This window comes from Bufo bufo, chromosome 4 (assembly GCF_905171765.1).
Source record: "Bufo bufo chromosome 4, aBufBuf1.1, whole genome shotgun sequence".
Classification (NCBI taxonomy): domain Eukaryota; kingdom Metazoa; phylum Chordata; class Amphibia; order Anura; family Bufonidae; genus Bufo; species Bufo bufo.
In genome coordinates, this window is record NC_053392.1 from 633,289,030 (window position 1) to 633,313,771 (window position 24,742).

General features: G+C 42.8%; 1 protein-coding gene across 1 annotated transcript in view; it reads right to left on the reverse strand.

Annotated features, from left to right (window-relative positions):
- The window catches only part of SLC22A7 (solute carrier family 22 member 7), a 199,027-nt gene that overhangs the window by 80,207 nt on the left and 94,078 nt on the right, over positions 1-24,742 (reverse strand). Inside the window, exon 6 of the mRNA XM_040427668.1 lies at positions 8,686-8,798. Within this exon, the coding sequence (XP_040283602.1) occupies positions 8,686-8,798 (113 nt within the window). The remainder of the gene's footprint in view (positions 1-8,685; positions 8,799-24,742) is intronic.

A 24,742-nucleotide genomic window follows, 5' to 3' on the forward strand; every position in this document is an offset into this window, starting at 1 on the left:
GCCAGCAAAGGCTGGGGATAGACCCAGAAGATTCTGAGGAACTGATGGAGATCAGACAGGTAGAACAGGAACCAGACAGTGAGAGTAACAGCCAGAACCCCAATGCTGAATCTCTCTCGAGTACCAAACCAGGGCAGTCCCAGTAGGAGTAGTAGACAGGGCTGTAACTACCATAGCAGCAGACCATGCTACTGCTATGGGGCCCAGGGCAAGAGGGATCATCCCCTCTTCTCCTGGGGGTGAGGGGGACCTTGGCCAGGGCTCTACTCTGTAAAGGAACAACTTTTAGCAAATGAGGCAGTGGAAAAATGGCCCAAGGCTTATTGAAAGGTGTTTAGACGAAAACCCTTCTGTCCTGTGTGGGGGGCCTGCTTTGATCCTTGCTATGGGGCTCTTACTTCTCTATGTACGCCACTGCTAGTAGATATAGGCAGGATGTAGAATAAGATCCTATCTGTGTGCAGAATCCTGACTTGAAGCTCCATGGGCTCTTGTTGACCAATGTCACCACCAAGGACTTCTCCTGGGGCATAACAAGTATTCCTATAGGGTCACCAGTCCTGCACGGTAAACTAAATCTCACCTAAGGACTAAGACACAGGAAGGGAATCTCGCATTGAGAGGATAGGTATGCACATGCTAACCTTTGGCTCCACAGTTCAAACATAAGTCCTTACTGCGTCTATGTAGATGCTCCTTCTCAGACCTAGTCCAGTTGCATAGGTTCAGGATCAGGAGATGGAGAAGATGGAAGCAAAAGTCTCTGCAGAGTAAGTGCCAAACTGGGAAACTTCCTAAAGCATTCTCTGAAGCGAATATCAATTCATGTAGCCAGAGTAATCAGGTCATCAATGGTGAATGGGATATCCCGACAAGCTAGGTCCTCTTTTATGCAGTAGTAAGCCGTGTACCAGGGTGGGCTCCCCAGGATACAGCGAAGTCATGGACAAGGAAAGCAACTCAAACACCAGTCTTGCCAATACCGTATTTTACTTAGTGGTTTATTACACACCAATAAATTTACATACACCCAGCCGGGAGGCTGAGACCCTTGTGCTGTACAGCGCGGCGCCCTCCGGTGGTTGCTGGAAGCAAATAGACCAGCCACGCCTTACCTGTTATTACCTTAGAATTAGGAACAATTATTAGGGTGCGTGATGTTGACTAGCCTGCGGTACAGCACAAAAGATTATAATATTATTACATGCTATAATATTCCCCCCAATAGCACGTGCCTATAGGGTTTCTCCTCAATACACACCAGCCTGGCTTGAATTCGTTGTGACGCTTATCATCTCTGCAGAATGAACTGGCACTTTAAACATGAAGTCCTTGTTATGAGCAGTTAACAGTACTTGTGGCCTGACACAAACAGAAAACTTAACTAACTGACTACAGGCCTGGTCTCGGTCTCTAGGATACTAGGCGCCAAAAGTGTGATGAAGTACGTGCATAATTAGTCTTACCAACCCGGGTCTGCTCTGTATAAGCTGGTGACTGTGGATGGAACAAGGGTTTCTCCAACAAGCATGCGGTACCGCAGTGTCTGTGGCTTTACTCCTCAGCTCTCATCTGCATTCCTGGCAGCAATTCCCCTTCCTCTGGACTAGATCAGTACATCAGTACAATGTCAGTACACACCATTTAACTTCATTTACACAAAAACAATGTTCCCACAATGAGAGCTGTTTCCTCATCTCACATGTCACCCCACTAGAGTTTGTTGTCCTAGGCAATCCTCCCAGTGCAAACTCATCCTGCACATAGCGCTGTGGGTACCGGGGAAGGGACAACCCACCATTCCTTCTTCTCATTTAAAGGGGATTTCCTCTGTACTCTGAGACGAAGGATGTTACGGAGCATGTTACGGAGCAAGTTCCGAGAGGACCCTCCAGTCCCTACTGGCTCTACCTCATAGACCGGGATGGCAGGTTCTACCCTCCTCTATACTGTGTATGGGACTGCCTCCCACCGCCCATCTAACTTCCCAGATGGCCGTTTTGCCCTGACCATTACTCGATCGCCTGGGGCATACCCATCCCTTTGCAGGGGTGTTGGGTTAGGGTGCACCACTTGCCTAAGGCACTCCCCCACCTTGTGGACCACTTTCAGCCGGTATTTCTCAGTGGTGGCTCCATCGTATCGGGCATGTGGATCTTCAATCTCCCGGCCGGCTCTCCCAAGCATGAACATATGTGGGGAGTAACCGGTGGTACTGTGTACCCTGTTGTTATACGCCCACATCAGTTCAGGCAGGTACTCCGGCCACTGGGCTTTTTGGCTGTCCTCCAGAGTCCACACCATCTGGAGCAAAGTGCGGTTGAACCGCTCACGCTCCCCATTTCCCTGAGGGTGATACAGGGTGGAGCGTAAACATTAGATCCCATACATTTGGAACAGCTCATTAATTAGAGTATTCTGACAACATGCCCACCAGTCCGAATTTATCCTTTGTGGACACCCGAACATCTGTATAATGTATTTACTGACCGTTCCAGTGACTGACTCTGCCGTCAGGCCTCTGGTGGGTCCAACCACTGCATACATCGTGAAATTATGTGACATGACCAGACAGTACGAGTGTCCCAAGGTACAGTACCCAATCTGTACATAATCTATCATCAGGATCTCTAGGGGCGCAGGCGTCTAAATGGCCTAGACAGGAGCCCGTTGAATAGTACTCTTACTCAGCACACAGGGCCGACACTTAAAAACATGCCTCAGCCACCATGTCTGCCAAGTCTGGACAGTATGCCAGCTGTTGGAGCTACTTGTACAGTTTGTCACTCCCGAAATGGGTGCACCTCTTATGGGCTTCCCGGGCGGCCTCCAGTTCCAATGACATGGGGATAACAATCTGTTGTCAGTACTTCAGCTCTGATTGCAAGTATATGGTCCTACACAGAAGGCCCTGGGTAACACTCAGCTTAACCCACTATCACAACACTTTCCAGCCATTCTGGAACTCTCCCAATCATCCAACATCAACTTTCCCAACACCATCAGCTTCCCGGACGCCACCCCACTTGAATGTGCCATGTCCTGGAACATAGGTAATCAACCAAGGTCAGGAGTTTCAGTGTCCTCTAGCTCCTCATAGTTGGCAACCCTACAGGAACTTGGGAGAGTACTTCGGCGTGGCCGATCTCTCTCCCCAACCGAAACTTGATGCAGTATCGGTACTTGGAAAGGTGAGCCATCCACCTCTGTTCAAGCGCTTCAAGCTTGGCATTCTCCAGATGTGTTAACGGGTTTTTGTCCATCATCACAGTCACCTCTGCACCTCTTAGGTACTGTATGAACCTTTCGGACACCAGTGCCAGTAGTTGCAATTTAAAGGAGCTATAGTTGTCAGGGTTTCTCTCCGAATCCCTCAGAGACTGGCCGCCATAGGCAATGACTCTCTCACGTCCGTCCTGGGCAGTAATGGGGTATCAAATCGCGCATAAGCAAGAATCGGGGCACTGGTCAGCGCCTCCTTCACTGCTTCAAAGGCCTCTCGTTGACAGGGTCCTCACTCGATGGGATTATCCTTTGGGCTCCCTGCAGTGCCCCTTGATAATTCGTTTAGCGGACCTTCCAAATGAGCAAAATTGGGTATAAACCTCCTGTGGTAGTCGGCCAGTCCCACGAATGCCCGCACCTCTCGTAATGTACTCGGATGGGGATACTCCTGGACGGTCTCCACCTTGCTAGGGGCCTGTTTTACTCCCTCCAGGGTGACCAAATATCCCAAATACTCTATGTGCTGTTGGAACAGTTGGAACTTCTTGGGCTTGATCATGAGCCCATGGTCTCACAGCCGTCCTAGGACCTGCCGCTTCTGGAGGTGACCCTCAAAGGAGGACCCAAACACTACTATGTCATCCAGGTAAATTAATACTGACTCAAAGTTGAGGTCCCCCAGACAGTGGAATGTTCCCAGGGCATTGGACAGGCTGAATGGCATCTAGTTGAACTGAATCCATAGGTAGAATGAGGGCCGTCTTTGCTTTGTCCTTTTTGGCACCGGTACCTGCCAATATCCGCTGGCCAGATCAAGAGTTGAGAAAAAGTTCGCATGACTCAGGGCAGACAACAACTCCTCAATCTCCGGAAGGGGGTAGGTATCCCAGATGGTCTGGGCATTTAGCTTCCGATAATCCACACAGAACCGGAGACTCCCATCTTTCCTCTGCACCAAGGCCACTGGAGTAGCCCAGGGACTTTGACTCTCTTGGATCACCCAATTTTCCAACATGCTGGCCACCATGTCTTTCACCTACTGGTACATCTTGTGCGGGATTTGCCAATACTGTTCCCTGATAGCTGTAGCATCGCCTGTGGGGATTTCATGTTCAATGGTGGAAGCACATCCGAAATTCTCATCATGTCTCCAGAACGCCTCCTGAAATTCCCACAGGGTGTCTTCCAGCAGCTTCTGTTGCCCTGGCTCTTGCACTCCACCCCCATCCAGGCCATGATCACTTTGGCCTTTCAACTCTGCTGTCGGGATCTCCCTTTGCTGGACCTCTACAGCATAGGTCCAGGCTGATCTCCTATCTGGCTGGAGCATGAAGCTTCTTCATCGAAGAATGTCCCTCTCGGACACATAAGCTTTAGCCAGCAAGGTATTTCCAGGAATGGTCAACTTGCAGGCTTCAACATTGAGGCATCGTACAGGCACACACCAATCCTTCACAATAGCGAGGGTCTGGGCTTCCAGTGGGCAGGTCTGCATTTCCCACTGGTAAGCGGGATTGATCAGGACATCCAGCCCATTCAGTTGTTGTCCAGTCCCCACCGGCAGCATCAATATTTGTTCCTGTCGTGGCAGGATCTTCACCAGAGACCTCTGCGGTACCTTAAAATGTCCAATTGGCCAACCGGACATGTTGCTCTTTCACAGACTACAGCTCCTCACCACCTGCTGTAGAACCTTCTGGGTTGGCCGGTGTGTGGGGGCCTGTTGCCAATACTTTGGCTCCTCTTTTGCATTCAGACACATTCTCCTCACACAAAGCTCCTGTATGCTTCTTCCAGGCTCACTCTAAGATGGCTGCTGCCTCACTTCCTTTTCCAGGCTTGTGACTCCGCCTCTGAGAGTTTAACATCTCATGAATATGCAGTCTGTTAGCTGTGCTTAGGAAACAACGGCCTCTTGTGGCCAAACAGCAGAATGTCAGTCCAGATCATTTAACTTCATTTACACAAATACAATGTTCACACAATAGGAGCTGTTTCCTCATCTCACACAGTCAGACAGGCCTTCCCAAAAAGCTGATAGCAGACCCTCATTGTTCCATGATACTGTAGCTCAGTAGCCAAAGTACAATATGGCATACTGCCCAATTGTGAGATTGTCTTGGCAGAGGCGCAGAAGAGATGATGCTGCAGAAGAAGTATGGCCAGGCTCCTCAAGACTGCTGATATCCAGGGAAACAGGGGGAGGGGATACCACCTTTAACTCACCCTTGGCCCCTTTACCCAACCTTGACCCATAACAAAAGACACCGACAACTCTATCACTTTATTGCTGGATGGTGATCGGCCACAGCTTCTTTATTAAAGCGGCAAACCTTAATAAACCATAATATCGGAGCGGTATGCCAAACGCTGGACTCCCAGCGGGCAGTTACGCCATCTGCTACCACCATATCTCCGCTGTACTCAAATGCCGCCAGCTGTGACTTCATAAACTCGACCAGAATTTGCAGCTCTCAAAAGCCGTAATCATCGGAGAGATTTCCAAAACCGCTGGACTCCCAGCAGGGTCTCTTAAGAATAGAAAAAACAAAACAGAATAACCAAGTATCCATAACTGATCAACCGGGCACCTCGACCCGCCTCTCAATGATAACCGCGAAGGGAGGGAGGGAGTGACCAGAACAGGGAGGGGCTATATGTGACCTTCAGGATTTCCTGCACCGCCCCCATCCTGTCTAAGGAGGATCCCCAGTGAATTAACCCTTAATGACCCTAATCTGCAACCTACTTAACCATTACCAAGATGGGCCAGACTCCCTGAACGCCACTAAGGGGAAAAGGGGGGAGGGGGGAGGACCATCAGTCCCTGAGCACCCTCCCTATACAGTCGGGCGCTTGCCAAGACATTAAAGAAGGTAGCCAGGAATTCATGAAGATTGCTGGGCAGAGTCCCTGCATTTCCATAACAGATTCATCCAGGTAATTGCTTCACCTGACAGGAGGGAGTGCAGAAATGCTACCTGATACCGGTCAGAAAAACACTGGTGAGGCAGTAACTCAAAGTGAAAGATGCACTTATTTAGGACATCACAACAAATTAGGATCCCGGTCATACCATGGAGAAAGTGAGAGGTAGGACCTGGAGCACCCAGACACCATGACGGGTAGAGGCAATAGTGCAAACACTGCAGCTTATGGTCGCAGTACGGGATCAGTAGCGACCATGGCACCCAAGTAGGCAGATATGGTATGTAGATAATTCAGCTGCTACTCCTGGTGGCCATGGTCAGTGGTCAGTTCTTTATATACTTTGGGTAGCGCCATAGTGAGTAAGCCAGCAGTTTCTATTGCCTGAGCAAGGTGTTATAGTAGGCACTGGGTGTGTGAATCAAATGGTTTGACTTTGAAATTAACCCAAGGGCATTACTCTGGCAATCCCCTGGTATTCACCCTTTAACCCCTATAAAGGAATATGGACTTCGAGGTAGGAGAGTCAGCAAGCCAGGGTCGGACTAGACCACCAGACGATCCTCTGGTACAAGCTCTGACAATACTAGACCTCTAATAAAACAGGGCCTTTAAAGGGTTTCTGTCACCCCACAAAACTCATTATTTTTTTTTTGGATAGTTAGATTCCTCATAGTGCGATATAGGAGAATATAATAGTCTTACTTACTTTCATGCGGCCGATTCTTTTGAAAACGAAGTTTTATAATATGTAAATCAGGGCTCTACCAGCAAGTAGGGCGTCTACTTGCTGGTAGCCGCAGCAGCAATCCGCCCCCTCGCCTTGTTGATTGACAGGGCCGGGATCTCCTCCTCTGGCCGGCCCTGTCAGTAATTCAAAAATCGCGCGCCTCTGGTCATTCGGCGCAGGCGCTCTGAGATGAGGAGGCTCGTCTCCTCAGTGCGCCTGCGCCGATGACATCACCGAAAGAGAAGACGTCATCGGCGCAGGCGCACTGAGGGAGTGCTGAGGAGACGAGCCTCCTCATCTCAGAGCGCCTGCGCCGAATGACGCGAGGCGCACGATTTTTGAATTACTGACAGGGCCGGCCGGAGGAGGAGATCACGGCTGGCCCTGTCAATCAACACGGCGAGGGGGCGGATTGCTGCTGCGGCTACCAGCAAGTAGACGCCCTACTTGCTGGTAGAGCCCTCATTTACATATTATAAAACTTTGTTTTATAAAGAATCGGCCGCATGAAAGTAAGTAAGAGCATTATATTCTCCTATATCGCACTATGAGCAATCTAACTATCCAAAAAAAAAAAAATGAGTTTTGTGGGGTGACAGAAACCCTTTAAGGCCCTATACACACAGAGTGCGGGTGCTCAGAATCATTTCCTCTGGTGGATCCAAGGGACCTCAGTCCGACTCTGCACCAGGCTACTACATCTTGGTATGGTTGACAGCAGACCCACCGGGGTTACAGATACCAGTGCAGAATACCGAAGGATCAGACAAAACTCAGACCGTAACAGGAAGTGGTCGGTCCATGGGCCGACAAAAGGAACAAACACCTCAGCAAGGAGCAGGTACACTAGAAACCTAATTGCTCAGGCAAAGAAATAAGGAGAGCAGTACAGTGTTATAGCAGAAGCAGCCGTGCAGCCGCACACAGAGCAAAGGAAGGCGTAGAGTGCTAGTGAAGGCAAAAATGGGAGTAGTAGTTACTCAATGAGTAATGTACCAACTTCCTAGACACAGTGAGCGATGGGCACAGGCTGCCAAAGTAACACATGGATTACCCTTACACATCAAGTCTCATTGGGGGGTTCAGTTCAAATGCTGATTAACTGTGACACTTCGCTTCTGCAGGTCACGATGACCAGGTTGCTTTACTTCCCTAGGCAGAATTCTCCTGCTTCAATGTATATGGTCGCCAACTAAGGGTTCCTCTTCCTGTGACTGTCTCCTATGGAGTGCCAGCAAGACTTCTCTGCTACAGGCCTGGAGACAAGGTCTGGCTCTCATCAAAGAACATCAGACTCAGAGTTCCCTAATACAAGTGGGCATCCTCCATCAGTGGTCCTTTCAGGTCCTGACACTGATGGATCTGGTCTGCTACATGTTGCGCCTTCCAGTCTCTCCCTCCTCACTTCAGTGGTGTTTGATCGCTATTCCAGAGGTTCTGGTTCTGTATAGGGATTAAAGGGTAAATACCAGGGGACCTCCAGGATAAGGCCTCTAGGTTTAGCCCAATGTCAAAATTGGTTGGTTGACACAATGGTTTCACAACCCCCATAACCAATAAGTGGCAGAGCAGTTTGCCTGCTTGAAGGCCTACAGCTCTCAAGAGATGTGACCACAGGTCCTGTGTCTGCAATGACATTACTCATCAAGCTCTTTGACCACAATGCAAATCTGTGGTCTCAGTCCGGGCTGCGGTACAGACCGGACATACATTCAGTCCTGACCATGGCTGACGGGGTGGCTCCACACAATGCAAGCAAAAGCACAGAGCAGAACATGCGGCAGAGAGAGTGCGCTCCTCACCATGACAGTCCTGCACACAGCGAGATCCTGCGCAGCCTCGGAGTCCGGAACAGGTCAAAGTAGGAGTAGTTGGTGGAGGACGATCCTAATGAGTCCACCAGCTTCTGGATATTCTGTAAAATAGTGAAAAAGGAGCACACATGAGAGCACCCCCATGATGGGGCACTACAGTCATGATGACCGCAACATTGTGTCCATACACAAGAGCCAGAATGTATCATAAACACCCCAACATATAAGTGCCGCCACAATGCTATAGCGCCTATAGAAGGGTCAGGTGCACAATCCGCTTCTTCAGAACCTACAGACAGCATCTGACTACATAGGGGTTGTCACATAGTATAGTATAGGGGGACACTCCTCGTCAAATCAAAAGTGACAGGTGGACACGCCCCTTTCCCTGCCCATAATCCCGCCCACTCCACCCACACTCCTCCCCAAACTCCGCCTAAATGCCGCCCATTCAAATCCCCTTTATTCTGTTAGATCTGATATTACGTCAGTCATTGAATTCAGTTTTAGTATCTTTATAAATAAAATGATATTAGGCTTGTATTAACCTCCGTCTAGGACCCTAAGACTAAAAGCCCTTTCATGATGTCACCGCAGGTCCTTAATGTAACTGTCGCAGCCCCTTTTGTTAGTGACCTGCGATCTTTGAAACTTGCTTTAATTTATACGATCGTGTTTAATAAAAATCGAAGGCGTACGTGATTTAACCCCTTGGCTACCGGAGGTTTTTTCATTTTTGCGTTTTCATTTTTCTTCCCTATTTTCCGTGAGCCATAACTTTTTTATATTTCCGGTCACGTAGCTGTACGAGGGCTTATTTTTTGCGGGACACGTTGTACTTTCTAATGTCACCATTAACCCTTTCATGACCAAAGGTCCTTGATGCCCCAGTGTCCAGGTCAAAATTTACAAATCTGACATGCGTCACTTTAAGTGGTAATAGCTTTGGAACGCCTTTACTTATCCACGCCATTCTGAGATTGTTTTCTCGTGACACATTGTACTTCATGACAGTCATAAATTTGAGTCAATATATATCACCTTTATTTATGAAAAAATCCCAAATTTGCCAAAAATTAAAAAAAATTAGCAATTTTCTAAATTTCAATTTCTCTGCTTCTAAAACAGAAAGTGATACCTCATAAAATATTTATTACATAACATTCCCCATATGTCTACTTTATGTTGGCATCATTTTGGAAATGTTATTTTATTTTTTTAGGACGTTACAAGGCTTAGAAGTTTAGAAGCAATTCTTGAAATTTTTAAGAAAATTTCCAAAACCCACTTTATAAGGACCAGTTCAGGTCTGAAGTCACTTTGTGGGGCCTACATAGTAGATACCCCCATAAATGACCCCATTGTAGAAACTAGACCCCTCAAGTTACTTAAAACCAATTTTACAAACGTTATTAACCCTTTAGGTGTTCCACAAGAATTAAAGGAAAATGGAGAGGAAATTTCTAAATTTCACTTTTTTAGCAGATTTTCTATTTTATTAAATTTTTTTCTTTAACACATTAAGGGTTAACAGCCAAACAAAACTCAATATTTATTACTCTGATTCTGCGGTTTACAGAAACACCCCACATGTGGTCGTAAACTGATGTAAGGGCGCACGGCAGGGCGCAGAAGGAAAAGAGCGCCGTATGGTTTTTGGAAGGCAGATTTTGCTGGATTGGTTTTCTGAACGCCATATGTTTTTTATTTTTCTACCGATCGTCTTGTGCAGGGGCTCATTTTTTGCAGAAAGAGTTGAGGTTTTTATTGGTACCATTTTTGGGTACATAGGATTTTTTGATCATTCATTATTACACTTTATGGGACAAGGTGGGCAAAAAATTGGCTGTTTTGGAACCTTTTTTTTTTTTTTTACAGCGTTCATCTGAGGGGTTAGGTCATGTGACAGTTTTATAGAGCAGATCGTTACGGACGTGGCAATACCAAATATGTATACTTTTTCTTATTTATTTAAGTTTTACACAATAATAGCATTTCTGAAACCAAAAAAATGATGTTTAAGTGTCTCCATAGTCTGAGAGCCATAGCTTTTTTATTTTTTGGGCGATTGTCTTAAATATGGGCTTTTTTTGCGGGATGAGGTAACGGTTTGATTGGTACTATTTTGGGGTATATACGCCTTTTTTGATCGCTTGCTGTTGCACTTTTTGTGATGTAAGGTGACAAAAATGGCTTATTTTTTTACACCGTTTTTATTTTTTATTTTTTATGGTGTTTATTGGACGGGGTTGATGATGTGATATATTTATAGAGATGGTCGCTACGGACGCGGTGACACCTAATATGTGTGGTTTTTGTTATTTATTTATTTTTTTTTATAGGAAAAGGAATTTTTTTTTTACATTTTTATTTATTTATTTTTACTTTTATTATTTTCACTTTTTTTTTTTATCAGTTCCCTCTTGGATCTTGAAGATCCAGTGGGGCTGATGGTTGTACTATACTTTGCAATGCTTTTGCATTGCAAAGTATAATACAATCAGATGCCTGTAGGTGGCAGCATCGGACGCCTATGCCATGGCAACCGGACGCCTTTGCAAAGCGTCCGGTTGCCATGGCAACCATCGGGCGCTGCGATCGCAGCAGCCCTGATGGTTGAGAGAGAGGGAGCCCCCTCCCTCTATTAACCCCATGGATGCCGCTACTGCGGCATCTATGCGGTTCCAGCAGTGTCAGCATAGAGCTGACACACGCTGCTGATGGCGGCGGCTCAGGAATGGAGCCGCCGCCATCACACACAGAAGGGGGACCGCATCGGGGGCAGCATTTTACTTATAACAGATCGGGGCAGGAGGGGGCGGACGCATCGGGGGCAGGGGGCAGCATTTTACTTATTACAGATCGGGGCAGGAGGGGGTGGACGCATCGGGGGCAGGGTAAGAAGAAGGACAAGAAGGGGGCACAGATCGGGGGCTTCAGGACACATTACCGATTTCAGGCTCTGATCTGCAGAGCGCAGATCAGAGCCTGAAACCGGCATTTTAACACTGCCGCGATCCGATTGGTTATTCTGCATAGACTAACCAATCGGATCGATTGCCGGCAAGGGGCCACTCTGATTGGCCCCTTGCCGGCATTACCGCACTGTATGCTGTCCGTGACAGCAGCAGGGCAGGGGCAGAAGCTTTAATCCAAGCGCTTTGCAGCGCTTGGATTAAAGAGCTGGCTTGACGGGGCATGTGCAGCTATCACGTATATATACAGATTGCAGTCGTGAAGAGGTTAATTATGGCATAAAATGTAGTGGGAAGTGGGAATTGGAAAAAAACGCAATCCCTCCATCATTTTACGGGTTTTGTTCCCACGGCATTTTGTTTACAGAAAAACTGCCCCGTGCCCTTCATTATCTTGGTCAGTAGGATGACAACGATACCCCAGGTGTTTAGGTTTTTTATGTCTAAATAGTGTAAAAATAAATGTAAACTTTGAACAACAAATTTTTTTACATCACCATATTCTAACCGCCATAACTTTGATACTTACGTCTACTGAGTTGTTTAGTGGCTCATTTTTTGCGGAACACTCTGTACTTTTTATTGATACCATTTTGGAGTGTGCGTGACTTTTTGATCACATTTTATAAAAAAAAATTGGGTAAGAGAAGCAATGAAAAAAAAAGGCAAATCGGCCATTTTGACACTTTTTTCCATTACGCCATTTGGAATTTTTTTTCTATTTCAATAGTATGGGCATTTTCAGTAGCGGTGATACCCCTGATGTTTATATATATTGTTATTTAGGTATTTATTTTTTAACTATACGGAAAGGGGGGTGATTTAAACTTTTATATATTTTTTATATATTATATATAACATCATTTTTTTATTTTGTGATCATTTTGTGCCTCTTAGTTTGAGTTTATTAATTATATTTTTAAATTTTAAATTTTGATTTATCAGGGATTTTATATTTGCTATTTACAGTCAACTTTGCTCATTTCTTATCCTGGCCTGCCATCTGGTGGCCAAAATAGGAATTTGCAGCAGGAACACTTTCAGACTCATCGGCAATGCTGAGAGTGTTCAGCCCAACTACTGATGCCCAAATTGGCCACACGGGGCATCGGCAGGAAGCCTAGAAGCGCAAGCTTCCGGGTTTTTGTGCATTTAGGTGCCGTGATCTCACATCTAAAGCATTTAATTACCGCGATCTGTAATATTGCCAGTCACGAAAATTAGCCGCAGGTCTCTGCTGTGTGAAACAGCAGAGATCTGTCGGCCATGGCGCCCACTGCACGTGCGAGCGAGTGGGCGCCATGTTCGCATATCACTCCAGCGCCGTACATGTACGGCACTGGGAGCAAACGGGTTAAGCAAAATATTTGATCGCCGCATCTAACACAGATATGTAGCATTTATAAATATTGACAATAGCTCATTTCGGCACCCAACTTTCCCGGGTGCCGATTCAGCGTCCATTTTGTGAAATACGGACCCCATTTTGCAAAGCACGTCATGTCCGAGCATGTTGAAGGCATGTTCTGCGGCAGCAGTTGCACCCAACTTTCCCGGGTGTCGATTCTGTCTTCCCATTTTGCCCTATTTCATAGTCGCTGCGATCACAGATATTCAACATATGTAGTCGTCGTCCGGCTGTAAAAACCGCTGACAAGAGAGTCACAATCACAACCGGGTTACAGCTAATGTCCTGTCTACGGTATCATCTATCTATCTATCTATCTATCTATCTATCTATTATCTATCTATTATCTATCTATCTATCTATCTATCTATCTATCTATCTATTATCTATCTATTATCTATCTATCTATCTATCTATCTATCTATTATCTATCTATTATCTATTATCTATCTATTATCTATTATCTATCTATTATCTATCTATCTATTATCTATCTATCTATCTATTATCTATTATCTATTATCTATCTATTATCTATCTATTATCTATCTATTATCTATCTATTATCTATTATCTATCTATTATCTATCTATTATCTATCTATCTATCTATTATCTATCTATCTATCTATCTATCTATTATCTATTATCTATCTATTATCTATCTATTATCTATCTATTATCTATCTATTATCTATCTATCTATTATCTATTATCTATCTATTATCTATTATCTATCTATTATCTATCTATCTATCTATCTATTATCTATTATCTATCTATTATCTATCTATCTATCTATCTATTATCTATTATCTATCTATCTATTATCTATCTATTATCTATTATCTATTATCTATCTATTATCTATCTATCTATCTATTATCTATTATCTATCTATCTATCTATCTATTATCTATTATCTATCTATCTATCTATTATCTATCTATCTATCTATTATCTATTATCTATCTATCTATTATCTATCTATTATCTATTATCTATTATCTATCTATCTATCTATCTATCTATTATCTATTATCTATCTATCTATCTATTATCTATCTATTATCTATTATCTATTATCTATCTATTATCTATCTATCTATCTATCTATCTATTATCTATTATCTATCTATCTATCTATTATCTATCTATCTATCTATTATCTATTATCTATCTATCTATTATCTATCTATTATCTATTATCTATTATCTATCTATTATCTATCTATCTATCTATCTATTATCTATTATCTATCTATCTATCTATTATCTATCTATCTATCTATTATCTATTATCTATCTATCTATTATCTATCTATTATCTATTATCTATTATCTATCTATCTATCTATCTATCTATTATCTATTATCTATCTATCATCTATTATCTATCTATCTATCTATCTATCTATTATCTATTATCTATCTATCTATTATCTATCTATCTATCTATTATCTATCTATCTATCTATTATCTATCTATTATCTATCTATTATCTATCTATCTATTATCTATCTATCTATCTATCTATCTATCTATTATCTATTATCTATCTATCTATTATCTATCTATCTATCTATTATCTATCTATCTATCTATTATCTATCTATTATCTATCTATTATCTATCTATCTATTATCTATCTATCTATCTATCTATCTATTATCTATTATCTATCTATCTATCTATTATCTATCTATCTATCTATTATCTATTATCTATCTATCTATTATCTATCTATTATCTATTATCTATTATCTATCTATCTATCTATCTATTATCTATTATCTATCTATCTATCTATTATCTATCTATTATCTATCTATCTATCATCTATTATCTATCTATCTATCTATCTATCTATCTATTATCTATTATCTATCTATCTATTATCTATCTATCTATCTATTATCTATCTATCTATCTATTATCTATCTATTATCTATCTATTATCTATCTATCTATTATCTATCTATCTATCTATCTATCTATTATCTATTATCTATCTATCTATTATCTATCTATTATCTATCTATTATCTATCTATCTATCTATCTATCTATCTATTATCTATCTATCTATCTATCTATCTATCTATTATCTATCTATTATCTATCTATCTATTATCTATCTATTATCTATCTGTTATCTATCTATCTATCTATCTATCTATCTATCTATCTATCTATCTATTATCTATCTATCATCTATCTATCTATCTATCTATCTATCTATCTATCTATTATCTATCTATCTATCTATCTATATATTATCTATCCTTCTATCTATCTATCTATCTATCTATTATCTATCTATCTATCTATCTATCTATTATCTATTATCTATTATCTATTATCTATCTATCTATCTATTATCTATCCTTCTATCTATCTATCTATCTATCTATTATCTATCTATCTATCTATCTATTATCTATTATCTATTATCTATCTATCATCTATCTATCTATTATCTATCTATTATCTATCTATCTATCTATCTATCTATCTATCTATCTATCTATTATCTATCTATCTATCTATCTATCTATCTATTATCTATTATCTATCTATCTATCTATCTATCTATCTATTATCTATCTATCTATTATTTATCTATCTATCTATCTATTATCTATCTATCTATTATCTATCTATCTATCTATCTATCTATCTATCTATCTATCTATCTATTATCTATTATCTATCTATCTATCTATTATCTATCTATCTATTATTTATCTATCTATCTATCTATTATCTATCTATTATTTATCTATCTATCTATCTATCTATCTATCTATTATCTATCTATTATCTATCTATTATCTATCTATCTATCTATTATCTATCTATTATCTATCTATCTATCTATCTATTATCTATCTATCTATCTATCTATTATCTATCTATCTATTATCTATCTATTATCTATCTATCTATTATCTATTATCTATTATCTATTATCTATCTATTATCTATTATCTATTATCTATCTATTATCTATTATCTATTATCTATCTATTATCTATCTATCTATCTATCTATCTATCTATTATCTATCTATCTATTATCTATTATCTATCTCTCATATCTATCTATCTATCTATTATCTATCATCTATCTATCTATTATCTATCGATCTATCTATTTATCTATTATCTATCTATCTATTATCTATCTATTATCTATCTATCTATCTATCTATCTATCTATCTATTATCTATCTATTATCTATTATCTATCGATCTATCTATTATCTCTTATCTATTATCTATCTATCATCTATCTATTTATCTATTAGCTCATATCTATCAATCAATCTATCTATCTAACAATGTATCTATTTATCTATTAGCTCACAGATATCTATCCAGCTAGTTATCTATTTTTCTATATAACCATCTATCAAACATATATCCATCTGTCTACCTATTTAGCTATTATCTATCTATAAGGTAACTCGTGTAGATGTGATATATAGACCACCGAGCTAAGTCAAAGAATTAGATGATCTACTCGTTTATTGGGCAGACTAGATGGGCCAAATAGTTCTTATCTGCCGACACATTCTATGTTTCTAGTTGAGGAAATAGCTAAAATGACATTGAAGGGGGAAGTTATCATTATGGGAGACTTCAATCTTCCTGATGTAAACTGGAAAACCAAAATAGCAAGTTCTGCCAAGAGTACAGATATTCTAAATTCCCTACTGGGATTATCTCTACAGCAAGTAGTGGAGGAGCCAACCCGGAGGGAGGCCATTTTAGATTTAGTATTCACAAATGGGAATTTGGTATGTAGTGATCACCAGTCAGTGTGGTTTACTATAAGTACAGTGACTGAGTCACACCACACAAAAACAAAAGTTTTAGATTTGAGAAAAACTAACTTTTCTAAAATTAGATTAGTGGTATACGAGTCCCTATCAGATTGGAACAGTTTCATTGGAGTCCAGGAGAAATGGGACTACTTAAAAGTGGCACTATTGAAGGCAACAGAAAATTGCATTAGGCTTGTCAGTAAAAGCAAAAAAAGGAAGAGACCACTGTGGTACTCAGCAGAAGTGGCCAAAATCATTAAAAACAAAAAGATAGCATTTAGTAATTACAAAAAAAACAAAAAACGAGGATGACAGACAAATTTATAAGATTAGGCAGAGAGAGGCCAAACAAGTTATAAGAGCTTCTAAAGCACAGGCAGAAGAGAAATGAGCTCAGTTAGGGAAAAAAGGCGATAAGGCATTCGTCAGATACATAAATGAAAAAAGGAAACTAAAACAAGGAATTACCTAATTAGAAACCAAAGAAGGAAGATATATGGAAGAAGATAAAGAACTAGCTGACTGCCTCAATGAATACTTCTGTTCAGTTTATACAAAGGAAAATGAAGGAAAAGGACCTCAGTTGGGAAAGAAGACTAATGAATCTTTTGACGCATGTGTCTTTACAGAGGAAGAGGTTCTGAGTCAGCTGTCTAAAATTAATACAAATAAGTCACAGGGGCCTGATAGTATACACCCAAAGCTATTAAAAGAGCTCAGCGGTGAACTAGCAAAACCATTAACAGATTTATTTAACCAATCACTGGCAACAGAAGTCGTCCCAGAAGATTGGAAATTGGCAAATGTTGTGCCCATTCACAAGAAAGGTAGTAGGGAGGAATCGGGCAACTATAGGCCAGTAAACCTGACATCAATAGTGGGGAAATTAATGGAAACCAGATGTAACGGACCGTTTCAGCAGACAAGGGGTTAAAATCCGTTTAGGCGATATGCCCCTTTCTGAGAGACAGGCCCAGCTCCTGCAGAACACCCAAACTCCCGAACTGGATACAAAATAGCACTCCAAACTGGAACCTGACGAATAGCTGCTAGCAGACGAACAGGAATCAGCTTACACTCCTGGCAATCAGTCTCTAACAGCATACAGCGGATCCCCCCAATAACGAGACAAGGCTCCGTGTTGAGGGTCAAGCAGTGGTCTGAGGTCCTGGCACACCCAGCCTGGTTTTTATTACATTTGTTTGCAAATACAGGTCCGCCCACAGGGAGGTATAAAACAACCAAGCCCATCTGGTGTACACGCCCCTAGGGGACCAGAATGAAGACTGTGACATAGGACAGATGCAGCACTGTAGGATACACAGAGACAATACATCCCCACAATGCATCATGGTTTTCTCCTCTCTGCCCTGGAGACACCCGAGGCGTAATCCAATTATCTCTCACGACAAAGAGAAATCACCAATACACATGTGCAGACAACAGGACAGACATCACCATTTAAACACACAATGGGACAATGGCACAATAGAAACACACCCAGTATTTTCCTCCCAAGCTGACAAGTTACACTTATTATAAATTGTTACAACTTTGTGAGTTTACATTGGCCATACATATAACTAACATCAATTTAAACAGTATAACTTGGGGACAAACCTATCCAAAATTCACTTGAATAGGTTCAGGGGTTTAAAAGTTAGTATGGGCCATAATCCTGAGGCAAAAGGCTGATAAACAGGCCTCTCCAAAACCCAGTGGCGAGGTTGGTTTCGCCACACATCTCCCCCCCCCCCCCCCCCAGGGAAGACTAACCAGATACCTGACCTCATGCCGGTCGGTACCTGAGTTAGTCTGGCAGCCCACCCACAACCCAATACTGGACCTGTTGCATTTGGTAGCCTGTCTCTGTCCAGTGAGTCCACCAAGGTTATGTTGGAAGCTGGTACTCCCGGTCTCTGTGTTGCTCCCTGGCTTAGAGTCTGGTTGTTGGAGGGGGAGACCGACTGTCTCTACCCCCTGTGCTGTAAGTGCAGAGACCACGGTCCCATCTGCACTGTTGTGGGGCTTACTGTCTCCCCCTGGTGCGTTAAGCTGCCGCTGGGGAGAGGGGGTAACGAGCTCCTCTCCCATACATACTTCCAGCCGCTGGGGAGGGCGACCGACCGTCTCCGCTCCCAATACAGTGTCCTGCTGCTGGGGAAAGGAGACTGGGCTCTCTATTCCCTGCTGGACACTCTGCCGCTGGGGGACAGGACCGACTGTCTCTGCCCCCTGTAACTCCGCCTGCCGCTGGGGAATGGAGACTGGGCTCCCAATTCCCTGTACATCACACGGCTGCTGGGGAAAGGAGACTGGGCTCCCAATTCCCGGCACATCACTCGGCCGCTGGGGAATGGAGACTGGGCTCCCAATTCCCAAAAAATCATGCTGCTGCTGGGGGGCAGGAACAACTACCTCTGTAACTCAGCCTGCCGCTGGGGAGGGAGGACGCTGCTCTCCTCTCCCTGCACTTCACACTGCCTTCCCGGCATATCACTCTGCTGCTGGGGGGCAGGAACAACTACCTCTGCCCCCTGTAACTCAGCCTGCCGCTGGGGAGGGAGGACGCTGCTCTCCTCTCCCTGCACTTCACACTGCCGCTGGGGAGAGGAGACTGAGCTCTCTCTGTCCCGCAACTGTAACTTCCGGTGGAGGTCCACCCAACGTGGCAGCTGACCGTCACCTTCTGCCCGGTATAGTAGGGTCTTGAACACTAGACTCCTCACGAACTTCACGTATTTCTCAGCTGGATTGGGTCCGAAGAAGTTCAGCCGCAACCACATCATACGGTCAAATTCCTCCACAGAGTATCTGTACTCCACTGCTGGTTCCATCCTGGTGCTTTTAGGGTCGCTGTACTGAGACATGCGTTGCCCTTAAGTTATAAAATCCAAAGAAATGGTGTCTCCTGTAGCTGTCCTTCTGGCTGTAGGAACGATCCCGCTGCTTGCCACCAATGTAACGGACCGTTTCAGCAGACAAGGGGTTAAAATCCATTTAGGCGATATGCCCCTTTCTGAGAGACAGGCCCAGCTACTGCAGAACACCCAAACTCCCGAACTGGATACAAAATAGCACTCCAAACTGGAACCTCACGAATAGCTGCTAGCAGACGAATAGGAATCAGCTTACACTCCTGGCAATCAGTCTCTAACAGCATACAGCGGATCCCCCCAATAACGAGACAAGGCTCCGTGTTGAGGGTCAAGCAGTGGTCTGAGGTCCTGGCACACCCAGCCTGGTTTTTATTACAGTTGTTTGCAAATACAGGTCCGCCCACAGGGAGGTATAAAACAACCAAGCCCATCTGGTGTACATGCCCCTAGGGGACCAGAATGAAGACTGTGACATAGGACAGATGCAGCACTGTAGGATACACAGAGACAATACATCCCCACAATGCATCATGGTTTGCTCCTCTCTGCCCTGAAAACACCAAAGGCGTAATCCAATTATCTCTCAAGACAAAGAGAAATCACCAATACACATGTGGGGACAACAGGACAGACATCACCATTTAAACACACAATGGGACAATGGCACAATAGAAACACACCCAGCATATTCCTCCCAAGCTGACAAGTTACACGTATTATAAATTGTTACAACTTTGTGAGTTTACATTGGCCATACATATAACTAACATCAATTTAAACAGTATAACTTGGGGACAAACCTATCCAAAATTCACTTGAATAGGTTCAGGGGTTTAAAAGTTAGTATGGGCCATAATCCTGAGGCAAGAGGCTGGTAAACAGGCCTCTCCAAAACCCAGTGGCGAGGTTGGTTTCGCCACACCAGACTTAAGGATAGGATTGTGGAACATCTAAAATCCCATGGATTGAAAGATGAAAAACAGCCTGGGTTTACTTCAGGGAGATCGTGTCAAACTAATCTTACAGATTTTTTTGATTGGGTGACTAAAATAATAGATGGCGGAGGTGCAGTAGACATCGCTTATCTGGACTTTAGTAAGGCTTTTGATACTGTCCCACATAGAACGCTTATCAATAAAGTGCAGTCTTTGGGCTTGGACTCCCATATTGTTGAATGGATTAGACAGTGGCTGAGGGACAGGCAACAGAGGGTTGTAGTCCATGGAGTATATTCAGACCAAGGTCTTGTTACCAGTGGGGTACCTTAGGGGTCTGTTCTGGGACCCATATTGTTTAATATCTTTATCAGCGAAATTGCAGAAGGCCTCGATGGTAAGGTGGGTCTTTTTGCTGATGACACAAAGATTTGTAACAGGGTTGATGTTCCTGGAGGGATACACCAAATGGAAAAGGATTTAGGAAAACTAGAGGAATGGTCAAAAATCTGGCAACTATAATGTAATGTTGATAATTGCAAGATAATGCACCTGGGGCGTAAAAACCCAAGAGCAGAATATACAATCAGTGATACAGTCCTAACCTCAGAGGAAAGGGATTTAGGGATCATTATTTCAGAAGACTTAAAGGTAGGCAGACCATGTCATAGAGCAGCAGGAGATGCTAGCAGAATGCTGGGGTGTATAGGGAGAGGCATTACCAGTAGACAGAGGGAGGCGCTCATGCCGCTCTACAGAGCACTAGTGAGACCTCATCTGGAGTATTGTGCGCAGTACTGGAGGCCATATCTCCAGAAGGATAGTGATACTTTGGAGAGAGTTCAGAGAAGAGCTACTAAACTGGTCCATGGATTGCAGGATAAAACTTACCAGGAAAGATTAAAGGACCTTAATATGTATAGCTTGGAAGAAAGAAGAGACAGAGGGGATATGAGAGAAACTGCTAAATACATAAAGGGAATCAACAAGGTAAAAGAGGAGAGAAGATTTACAAGAAGAAAAACTGCTACAAGAGGACATAGTGTTAAATTAGAGGGGCAAAGGGTTAACAGTAATATCAGGAAGTATTCCTTTACTGAGAGAGTAGTGGATGCATGGAATAGCCTTCCTGCAGAAGTGGTAGCTGCAGATACAGTGAAGGAGGTTAAGCATGCATGGGATAGGCATAAGGCTATCCTTCATATAAGATAGGGCCGGGGGCTATCCATAGTATTCAGTATATTGGGCAGACTAGATGGGCCAAATGGTTCTTATCTGCCGACACATTCTAGGCTTCTATTTATTTATCTATCTAGCCGATATCTAACTATCTATCTATCTGTCTATCTATCTATCTATCTATCTATCCGTATTTCACAAAATAGACGCTAAATCAGCACTCAGGAAAGTTGGGTGCCGCAATTAGCTATTGTCAATATTTATAAATGCTACATATCTGTGTTAGATGCGGCGATCAAATATTTTGCTCAAATCACGGATGCCTTCGATTTTATTAAACACGATCGTATAAATTAAAGCAAGTTTCAAAGATCGCAGGTCACTAACAAAAGGGACTGCGACAGTTACCTTTAAGGACCTGCGGTGACATCAGCTTTGGGCGGGGCTTTGTGGGAGGCTTGAGCGGTTTATGGGCGGGGAAAGGGACTCATCAAAGGTCCTTTAGCTAATAGATAGATAGATGCTGGATAGACAGATTAGCTAGATAACTTCATATTTTGTTGATATATTTTTGCTTAAATCACGGACGCCTTCAATTTTTATTAAACACGACCGTATATAATTAAAAGCAAATTTCAAATATCGCAGGTCACTAACAAAGGGAATGAAACAGTTAACTTTTAAGGACCTGCGGTGACATCATCAAAGGTCTTTTAGTTTTAGGATCCTAGATGGATCATTTATTGTCATTGTTTATAATGCCTTATTAAGAGGTTAATACAAGCTTAATATCATTTTATTTTTAAAGATATTAAAACTGAATTAAATTACTGACGTAATATCAGATCTAACAGAATAAAGGGGATTTGAATGGGCGGTATTTAGGCGGAGTTTGGGGCCGATGCCTGGGCTGGGCTGTGTGTAGTGGGCGGGGTTCTGGGCGGGGAAAGGGGCATGCCCACCTGTCACTTTTGTTTTGACAAGAAGTGTCCCCCTATACTACTCATACAGTGCCCCCCTTGGGTTACTTGAGGCGTTGAGCTTCTGTAACGGTCACGTACACGCACACACAGGGGGGAGGATAGTGACCACTGCGCTCCACCCTCACCCCTGGCCCTACCTACTTGTCTCACGAGTCCTGATGACAGGGGACAACTGGACGGCAGTCCCTAACTTAGGATACGTGCGGGAAGGACATACAAGACAAATAACAGATAGTGAACGGACCGGGTCAAAACCAAGAGGACAACGCAGTACAGAGGGATAAGCAAAGAATGGTCAGGAGAAGCCGGGGTCATAAATACCAGGAGAGTCGAGAAGTACCAAAGGAGTCCGCAAAGAATAGTCAGGTGGAAGCCGAGGTCACAATACCAGGAGGGATGCGCAGTACAGGAGTACAGCAATTCAGCCTTAATCAACAGACTGTAGATTCACACTAGTTCATTCAATAGCAGTTCCTCAAAAACAGCTTCGCTCCAGCTACTCAGCAGAATGTGACCTACGATACAGTCAATTCCAGCAAGAAGGCTACAGGAGTTCAAGTTCGTTCAAAAAACTGTTAATAGGGGGAGAGGGAGTAATACAGTTGTACGTACAGTACAGACCAAAAGTTTGGACACACCTTCTCATTCAAAGAATTTTCTTTATTTTCTTGACTATGAAAATTGTAGATTCACACTGAAGGCATCAAAACTATGAATTAACACATGTGGAATTATATACATAACAAACAAGTGTGAAACAACTGAAAATATGTCATATTCTAGGTTCTTCAAAGTAGCCACCTTTTGATTTGATTACTGCTTTGCACACTCTTGGCATTCTCTTGATGAGCTTCAAGAGGTAGTCCCCTGAAATGGTCTTCACTTCACAGGTGTGCCCTGTCAGGTTTAATAAGTGGGATTTATTGCCTTATAATTGGGGTTGGGACCATCAGAGGCATTGAGGAGAAGTCAGGTGGATACACAGCTGATAGTCCTACTGAATAGACTGTTAGAATTTGTATTATGGCAAGAAAAAAGCAGCTAAGTAAAGAAAAACGAGTGGCCATCATTACTTTAAGAAATGAAGGTCAGTCAGTCAGCCGAAAAATTGGGAAAACTTTGAAAGTAAGGGCTATTTGACCATGAAGGAGAGTGATGGGGTGCTGCACCAGATGACCTGGCCTCCACAGTCACCGGACCTGAACCCAATCGAGATGGTTTAGGGTGAGCTGGACCGCAGAGTGAAGGCAAAAGGGCCAACAAGTGCTAAGCATCTCTGGGAACTCCTTCAAGACTGTTGGAAGACCATTTCAGGGGACTACCTCTTGAAGCTCATCAAGAGAATGCCAAGAGTGTGCAAAGCAGTAATCAAAGCAAAAGGTGGCTACTTTGAAGAACCTAGAATATGACATATTTTCTGTTGTTTCACACTTGTTTGTTATGTATATAATTCCACATGGGTTAATTCATAGTTTTGATGCCTTCATAGTCATGAAAATAAAGAAAACTCTTTGAATGAGAAGGTGTGTCCAAACTTTTGGTCTGTACTGTATGTAAAGGGTTGGAGGAGAAAAAGGCTTCCAGATCTTCCAGTCTTCCTAAAGTTCCAGTACTAGCGGGGAAAGCCACCCCGGGAGGGGGAAGAAGAGGTACCTCCAAAAAAAAGGGGGGGTTCTTACACAGCTTAAGAAAACATATTGTCATGCACTAAAGGCACATTGGGCTGTAAGAGAGGGAATTAGTAACTGCATCATTTACTCCATGGGCCGGAATTTCAGCAAGAATGCCAGCATTTACCTTGCCCGGCAACCGTCCCGTCTTATTTAACGCAGAGAAGTTGGCATAGGCATACCCTCAT